The sequence below is a fragment of the Doryrhamphus excisus genome, chromosome 5 (assembly GCF_030265055.1).
Source record: "Doryrhamphus excisus isolate RoL2022-K1 chromosome 5, RoL_Dexc_1.0, whole genome shotgun sequence".
Classification (NCBI taxonomy): Eukaryota; Metazoa; Chordata; class Actinopteri; order Syngnathiformes; family Syngnathidae; genus Doryrhamphus; species Doryrhamphus excisus.
Genome location: NC_080470.1, coordinates 1,880,988 through 1,889,769, shown reverse-complemented (window position 1 = coordinate 1,889,769; position 8,782 = coordinate 1,880,988). Strand labels below are relative to the sequence as shown.

The 8,782-nt window shown below is 35.9% G+C and overlaps 1 protein-coding gene across 1 annotated transcript; it reads right to left on the bottom strand.

Annotated features, from left to right (window-relative positions):
- Positions 1 to 132: 132 nt before the first annotated feature.
- Positions 133 to 8,061, bottom strand: ddx49 (DEAD (Asp-Glu-Ala-Asp) box polypeptide 49). Its single transcript, XM_058073440.1, has 13 exons — positions 7,786 to 8,061; positions 7,572 to 7,695; positions 7,212 to 7,297; positions 7,008 to 7,129; positions 5,287 to 5,474; positions 5,065 to 5,205; positions 3,717 to 3,792; positions 3,563 to 3,639; positions 3,391 to 3,488; positions 3,205 to 3,279; positions 3,010 to 3,098; positions 1,351 to 1,422; positions 133 to 1,102 (listed from the first exon to the last, which is right to left on the bottom strand). The coding sequence occupies exons 1-13, from the start codon at positions 7,898 to 7,900 to the stop codon at positions 926 to 928; spliced, it is 1,440 nt and encodes a 479-aa protein (XP_057929423.1). The 5' UTR covers positions 7,901 to 8,061; the 3' UTR covers positions 133 to 925.
- Between the last annotated feature and the right edge of the window lie 721 nt (positions 8,062 to 8,782).

Below are 8,782 nucleotides of genomic sequence, written 5' to 3'. Positions count from 1 at the left end.
GCATGACAATTTTACAGATACAATAATACCAGGTGGATTGTTACGTGTAAAATATATAGTCTGCCCCCCCCCCGGAATTTTGTTATAGTTTGCCCACCCCTGGTTTAGAGCGAGCCTAAATCAGTGCCTATATATATATGAAAAAAAATGGCTGCAGCACAAGAATGAATGTAGTTCTAAAAAAAAAAACAACAAAAAAAAAAACCAACCAGCATTTATAAGCCCTTTTGACACAAAATGGGGCTCAGCTTTTTATTTTTCTACTGAACCAATGAGGCCAAATTTAGTTGAGATGGAAGTTGGAAGCCACCTTCCTTCTCTGCGGAGTGAAAAGTGACATGAACGGAATTTTTTTTATTTTTATTTTTTTTTTGCATTAGTGCAAAATATTTTTTTCCTGTGTTGTGCATTTCTTGTCGACTTTCTCTGAGCTTATTTGGGTCCTAAATCAGCGCACGTGACTTAAAAGTGAAAAAAAAAATTTTTGTATCTAGCAACATGTTGGCAGCAGGAACGTTTGCGCTTCCGATTAATTCTTGTGATTCTCGTTTTTGTGATTTAGATGTGACACACGTTTCACCTTTTTAAACACGTACTACTAGCTTTAAGACCACCCCCCCTGGAGTTCCTTCGCCCCCGATCATCAGAACCGACATGTTTTGTGTTCCGTGCGGTGAACTTTTTTTTTTTTGCTACCTTTTTCCGTTGACTTGCTAACATGTAAAAAAAAAATAAAATGCAACGCTTAAGTTAGTGATTGGATTATTTCAATGGGATGTAAATATGGAGTCTTAAGTATTCCAATTCAAAGTTTATTATGGTAGAAAAATCTATGTTGATTTGGAGATTTGTCACAAAAAAACGAAAAAAAAAAAAAAACGAAATGCATATTGGATATTGCAGACTAATAAAACATGAAAACATACTACGCCGTCACATTGTTGCCTCCTTTCTTCGTCTTCACGTGTTTACTTTTTACTTTCCTTTTGAGTTGTCCTTGTTTCTGTTTGTCGATATTCTCCCGTATTCGCTCTTTGAACTTCTTCTTCTGGGTCTTGATCTTCTCCAGCTCCGCTTTCCTCTTTGCTTCCACGTCTGGATCCTGACCAACAACAAAAATTAACTTAATAGCTTGAAGATAGCATTTATAAATGCTATAGCTATGTATGAGTCGTGGTTAAAAAGTAATATTACCCAAAGAGGTAGTACTTAATGTATTTGTGGCAGGTCATCACAAATGAATGTATGGCGAACATTAACACGTATTTACTCTTGTTATGAACACGTTCTGATTTCTGGGTTATGACGGCGCCGATGATTATGGTGCACCGCATAAAGTTCTTAACTTACCTTTCCTTCCAAGATCAGCTCTTTCCTCTTATTGATCTCCTTTTTCTCGTCAAAGTCTGTCGACTCCAGTCTCTACAATGCAGAGTTTGATTAAAAAAACAACATTTCATTGAAAAGTGTGCATTCATTTAGAACAAACAAGATCACACACAAGCATATAATACATACATGTTTGTATATTTCTTAAGCATACCTTTTGAGTGTTAAGTTGCTGTGTGATGATTTTTTTATTGGTACAATTAGATATATATTTTTTTTTTCGGTGTGGCCTTAATAAACACAGCCTAAGAATAGTCTTAAGCATGCCTTTTTGAGTGTTAAGTTGCTGTGTGGTGATTTTTAATATTTTTTTTCTGTGTGGCCTTAATAAACACAGCCTAAGAATAGTCTTAAGCATGCCTTTTTGAGCGTTAAGTTGCTGTGTGATGATTTTTTATTGGCGCAATTTTTCCTTTTGTCTGTGTGGCCTTAATAAACACAGCCTAAGAATAGCATTAAGCATACCTTTTGAGTGTTAAGTTGCTGTGTGATGATTTTATTTTATTTTTTTTCTGTGTGGCCTTAATAAACACAGCCTAAGAATAGTCTTAAGCATACCTTGAGTGTTAAGTTGCTGTGTGATGATTTTTTATTGGTACAATTTTATATATATATATTTTTTTTGTGTGGCCTTAAACACAGCCTAAGAATAGTCTTAAGCATACCTTTTGAGTGTTAAGTTGCTGTGTGATGATTTTTTATATATTTTTTTTTCTGCGTGGCCTTAAACACAGCCTAAGAATAGTCTTAAGCATACCTTTTGAGTGTTAAGTTGCTGTGTGATGATTTTTTATATATATTTTTTTCTGTGTGGCCTTAAACACAGCCTAAGAATAGTCTTAAGCATACCTTTTGAGTGTTAAGTTGCTGTGTGATGATTTTTATTGGTACAATTTTATATTTTTTTCTGTGGGGCCTTAATAAACACAGCCTAAGAATAGTCTTAAGCATACCTTTTGAGTGTTAAGTTGCTGTGTGATGATTATTTTTATTGGTACAATTCTATATTTTTCCTTTTTTCTGTGTGGCCTTAATAAACACAGCCTAAGAATAGTCTTAAGCATACCTTTTGAGTGTTAAGTTGCTGTGTGGTGATTTTTCATTGGTACAATTTTATTTATTTTTTTTCTGTGTGGCCTTAAACACAGCCTAAGAATAGTCTTAACCATACCTTTTGAGTGTTAGCTGCTGTGTGATGATTTTTTATTGGTACACTTTTATATTTTTTTCTGTGTGGCCTTAAACACAGCCTAAGAATAGTCAAAAGCATACCTTTTGAGTGTTAAGTTGCTGTGTGATGAATTTATATATATATTTTTTTCTGTGTGGCCTTAATAAACACAGCCTAAGAATAGTCTTAAGCATACCTTATGAGTGTTAAGTTGCTGTGTGATGATTTTATATATATTTTTTTTCTGTGTGGCCTTAATAAACACAGCCAAAGAATAGTCTTAAGCATACCTTTTGAGTGTTAAGTTGCTGTGTGATGATTTTTTATTGGTACAATTTTATATTATATTTTTTTCTGTGTGGCCTTAATAAACACAGCCTAAGAATATTCTTAAGTATACATTTTGAGTGTCAAGATCAGCAAAGCTAAACGAAATGAGAAGAACTTACAATTTCACACTCCCGTTTGGTCACATTGACCTGCGTTAGAATCTTCAGGACTTCTTTCTCCTCCACAGGAAACTCCTTCAACTTGGTTTCTGAGGGCGAGAAGTTGAATTTTAGTGTGTTTTTTTTAGTCCAATTTTTATGAAACTAATACACCAAATTGAGGTTATGAGTGTTTTAGGGAGTGCTTATGCTTACGAATCTGCTCTTCGATGGCGTGGACCAGGTGGATGTCGTACTGCGTCACGAGTGTGATGGACACCCCGTTCCTGCCTGTAGAGGAACAATCCCCCACGGTCAGACTCTCACTTTATATAACTAATAACTAATGACGCACTTGTGGTCCATATTCTCCACAGGCGTGTGTCTGATATCCAATAGTACCTGCTCTCGCCGTCCGTCCCACTCTGTGTATGTAGATTTTGGGTAGACCGGGGGTGTTATGATTGATGACGACCTGAACAGTAGGAATATCCAAGCCCCTGTTGGGAAGTCAATGACAGGTATGAATGATGAATTATTTCAGCGTATATGATCGAAGACGAGAAACGCTCACCTCGCAGCGACGTCTGTGGCAATCAGGATTTTATAGACGCTGGCCTTAAATTTGGAGAGGTTTGCAAATCGTTGTCTCTGGAAAACCCAAATTGAAGGGGTCGGTGTCATTGTTTACGTTTGTGTGCATGTTGTGCAACCGCTTTACACCTCACCTGTTTCATCATGGAGTGAAGGGAGATGGCGGGAAAGTTGAATTGCCGAAGCATCATGGTGAGGATTTGGCAACTCCTGTGGCGAACCAAAACTACTTTATTGGTACAATTTTACATTTATTTTCCTGTGTGGCCTTAATAAACACAGCCTAAGAATATTCATAAGCATACCTTTTGAGTGTTAAGTTGCTGTGTGATGATTTTTTTATTGGTATAATTTTATATTTTTCCTTTTTTCTGTGTTGCCTTCATAAACACAGCCTAAGAATAGTCTTGAGCATACCTTTTGAGTGTTAAGTTGCTGTGTGATGATTTTTTTTTATTGGTACAATTTTATATTTTTCCTTTTTTCTGTGCGGCCTTAACACAGCCTAGGAATATTCATAAGCATACCTTTTGAGTGTTAAGTTGCTGTGTGATGATTTTTTTTTATTGGTACAATTTTATATTTTTCCTTATTTCTGTGTGGCCTTAATAAACACAGCCTAAGAATAGTCTTAAGCATACCTTTTGAGTGTTAAGTTGCTGCGTGATGATTTTTTATTGGTACAATTTTATATTTTTCCTTATTTCTGTGTGGCCTTAATAAACACAGCCTAAGAATAGTCTTAAGCATACCTTTTGAGTGTTAAGTTGCTGTGTGATGATTTTTTTATTGGTACAATTTTATATTTTTTCCTTTTTTTCTATGCGGCCTTAATAAACACAGCCTAAGAATATTCATAAGCATACCTTTTGAGTGTTAAGTTGCTGTGTGATGATTTTTTATTGGTACATTTTTTTTGTGTGGCCTTAAACACAGCCTAAAAATAGTCAAAAGCATACCTTCTGAGTGTTAAGTTGCTGTGTGATGATTTTTTTTTTATTGGTACAATTTTATATTTTTCCTTATTTCTGTGTGGCCTTAATAAACACAGCCTAAGAATATTCATAAGCATACCTTTTGAGTGTTAAGTTGCTGTGTGATGATTTTTTTTATTGGTACAATTTTATATTTTTCCTTTTTTCTGTGCGGCCTTAATAAACACAGCCTAAGAATATTCATAAGCATACCTTTTGAGTGTTAAGTTGCTGTGTGATGATTTTTTTTTATTGGTACAATTTTTTTGGGTACATTTTTTTCTGTGTGGCCTTAATAAACACAGCCTAAGAATAGTCTTAAGCATACCTTTTAAGTGTTAAGTTGCTGTGTGATGATTTTTTTTATTGGTACAATTTTATATTTTTCCTTTTTTACTGCGAGTATGAATATATTCAATTTAAAGTATTAACATTGAATCATATTTGCAAAAATGTATGTATAACAGATTGGTCTGGAACCAATTAACCGTGATGTAGCAGGCCTTACTTGCATGTGTTGGTAAAGATGATGACGGACCAGTCATCGTGCTCGTCTGTGAAGGTCTGGATCAGGTGGACCAGGTAAGCATCTTTAACCTTCTCTGGGGTCAGAATGTACCGCTGATCCAACTCCTCCACCGTACGCGTCCTGATAACAACACAGTGACATACTCGGCACTTAAGCAGCGCTTAAGTATCACTAACAACACCCATTCCACGCGTCGCTCACTCGGACGTGCTCTCCCAGAAGAAGGGTCTGTTCATGGCGATGTTTTTCAGCTCCTGGAGCGTGTCTGTGAGCGTGGCGCTGAACAGCAGAGTCTGTCGCTTGGCTGGTAACACCCCGAGGATGACTTCCAGGTCTTTGGTGAAGTCAGTGCAGCCCTGTTCCAACAGGCGGTCCGCCTCGTCCAAGATCTGACACACACAAGCATATAATACATATTATTTTTTTTATATTTCTTAGGCATACCTTTTGAGTGTTAAGTTGCTGTGTGATGATTTTTTATTGATACAATTTTATTTATTTTTTTCTGTGTGGCTTTAATAAACACAGCCTAAGAATATTCTTAAGCATACCTTTTCAGTGTTAAGTTGCTGTGTGATGATTTTTTATTAGTACAATTTTATTATATTTTTCCGGTATGGCTTTAATAAACACAGCCTCAGAATATTCTTAAGCATACATTTTGAGTGTTAAGTTGCTGTGTGATGATTTTTTTTATTGGTACAAATTTATATTTTTCCTTTTTTCTGTGTGGCCTTAATAAACACAGCCTAAGAATAGTCTTAAGCATACCTTTTGAGTGTTAAGGTGCTGTGTGATGATTTTTTATTGGAACAATTTTATATTTTTTTCTGTGTGGCCTTAATAAACACAGCCTAAGAATATTCTTAAGCATACCTTTTGAGTGTTAAGTTGCTGTGTGATGATTTTTTATTGGTACAATTTTATATTATATTTTTCCGATTTTCTGTGTGGTCTTAAACGCAGCCCAAGAATATTCTTAAGCATACCTTTTGAGTGTTAAGTTGCTGTGTGATGATTTTTTATTGGTACAATTTTATATTTTTTTTCTGTGTGGCCTTAATAAACACAGCCTAAGAATATTCTTAAGCATACCTTTTGAGTGTTAAGTTGCTGTGTGATGATTTTTTATTGGTACAATTTTATATTATATTTTTCCGATTTTCTGTGTGGTCTTAAACGCAGCCCAAGAATATTCTTAAGCATACCTTTTGAGTGTTAAGTTGCTGTGTGATGATTTTTTATTGGTACAATTTTATATTTTTTTTCGGTGTGGCCTTAATAAACACAGCCTAAGAATAGTCTTAAGCATACCTTTTAAGTGTTAAGGTGCTGTGTGATGATTTTTTATTGGAACAATTTTATATTTTTTTCTGTGTGGCCTTAATAAACACAGCCTAAGAATATTCTTAAGCATACCTTTTGAGTGTTAAGTTGCTGTGTGATGATTTTTTATTGGTACAATTTTATATTATATTTTTCCGATTTTCTGTGTGGTCTTAAACGCAGCCCAAGAATATTCTTAAGCATACCTTTTGAGTGTTAAGTTGCTGTGTGATGATTTTTTATTGGTACAATTTTATATTTTTTTTCGGTGTGGCCTTAATAAACACAGCCTAAGAATAGTCTTAAGCATACCTTTTGAGTGTTAAGTTGCTGTGTGATGATTTTTTAAATTGGTACAATTTTATATTTTTCCTTTTTTGTATGTGGCCTTAATAAATACAGCCTGAGAATATTCTTAAGCATACCTTTTGAGTGTTAAGTTGCTGTGTGATGATTTTTTTAATTGGTACAATTTTATATTTTTCCTTTTTTCTGTGTAGCCTTAATAAACACAGCCTAAGAATATAACACGCTGTAAAATTGCATGTTAAAAAAATTAATACACATGACATATTTTGTATTGTGATACGACTCACCAGAAACTGGATCTTCTTCATGCTAAAGGTGTTGGAGCTCCGTATGTGATCGGCGAGTCGGCCCGGCGTAGCTACGACCACGTGAGGCTGGTTGGAAAGCTCTTGGGCCTGACTCACCATGTCTGTTAGCGCACACACAAGATGTCAGCGCGCACGTCTTCCGTGTTCGGCGCCTCGGTCTAACGACGACTTGATGGCACTCACCCATTCCGCCGACGACGATGCAGTCTCGCAGACCCATCGGCTTCCCCAGGACTCTAAACTGCTCGGCGATCTGGTAGGCCAACTCCCTGCGTGATATCACAGACACTGGTTTTAGTTTAGACTTGGTTTTGTTTACCTGAAAATGGCGGATGTGCTAGCTTGCACTAACAACCCCAAAATATGAGGAAAAAGTCTGAATATGTATTGGCAGTGCCCAAACAAGCCCTCCCTAGCTGACTCTGAGCTTTTCTTCTAGTCACTCACACATGGCACTCTTACATTGAAAACAGAAGGAGCCATCTTGAAAAATTGTGTATTTATTTGGGGAAAAAAACATCAAAAGTGTTGTGCAGTACTGACCTGGTGGGTGTAAGGACCAAACAAAATATGCCATAAGGGTCCTCTGATAGTTTCTGCAGCACAGGAAGCACAAACGCTGCCGTCTTCCCACTTCCGGTTTTGGCACAGCCCATACAATCCCGACCTGGGTTAAAAAAGGGCACAAAATACCTTTTATTGGTATTGTTTATGGTCCAATATATTACGTTATTATTTAGTATTTTAGCTATCTTACCTTCTAGGATAGCTGGCATGCAGTTTTCCTGTACAGCGGTGGGTTTGTTGATTCCCAACTGTTTACATTGTTTAATAAGCCACTCTGACAGTCCGAGTGACGCAAAGTCACTCATTTTTAATTTAACGTTTCACCCGATTTACTAAATAAGTACACAGCGCCCGGAATTAAATTTAAATTGTCACTTAAGAAGCGAACCGTCCTTTGGAATTGTTGGTTTAGAGGACCCTCGTGTGTTTTTCCTGGTTTTACAATATGGAGGGCGCTCTTCTTCGTCGTCAAATAACAGCACTACGGATTTTGAGCAGACTCATTGTTTCCTCTAGTGGCCAAATTGAAGTATTACAGATCGCAGTCGCATACGAGCTACAGCCATTGGTGTTGGTGCAACAATAAAATAGTCAAGAAAAATACATTTGTACGTTATATAATATATATTATATATATTATTTATTATATATTTATTATATATATTTATATATTTAACCCTCTTGTGTTTTTACATTTTAATGCATAAAAAGAATCACATAAGAATCACATAACATTTGTTTATTGCATCAAGGAAACTCTATTTCAACAAAATAAAACCAAAAAAAAAATAATTTTTACTACATTTTAAAATGTTCTGGTTGAAATTATGACCACTGTATTGTTAGGCTCGGTTTTAATAATTTTAATAATATGACTATAAAGCAATATTTGGAGCCCCAACTGAAATCATAAGTGTCCAATTAGCCAACACAATGACAACCAGCTCCTCTTCTCATCATGGAAGCTTCAGGGGATTCTCATTTTGACCGCTTTTCCAGGATACCAGCAGAAAAACAAGGTCCACACATGGGAGGGGAATTCACTCATTTGACTGATGGATGATTTCACATTTACTATTTGGATCATGGAAAGAACAATTTGGATCGTGGAAAGAACAATTTGGATCATGGAAAGAACAATTTGGATCATAGAAAGAACAATTTGGATCGTGGAAAGAACAATTTGG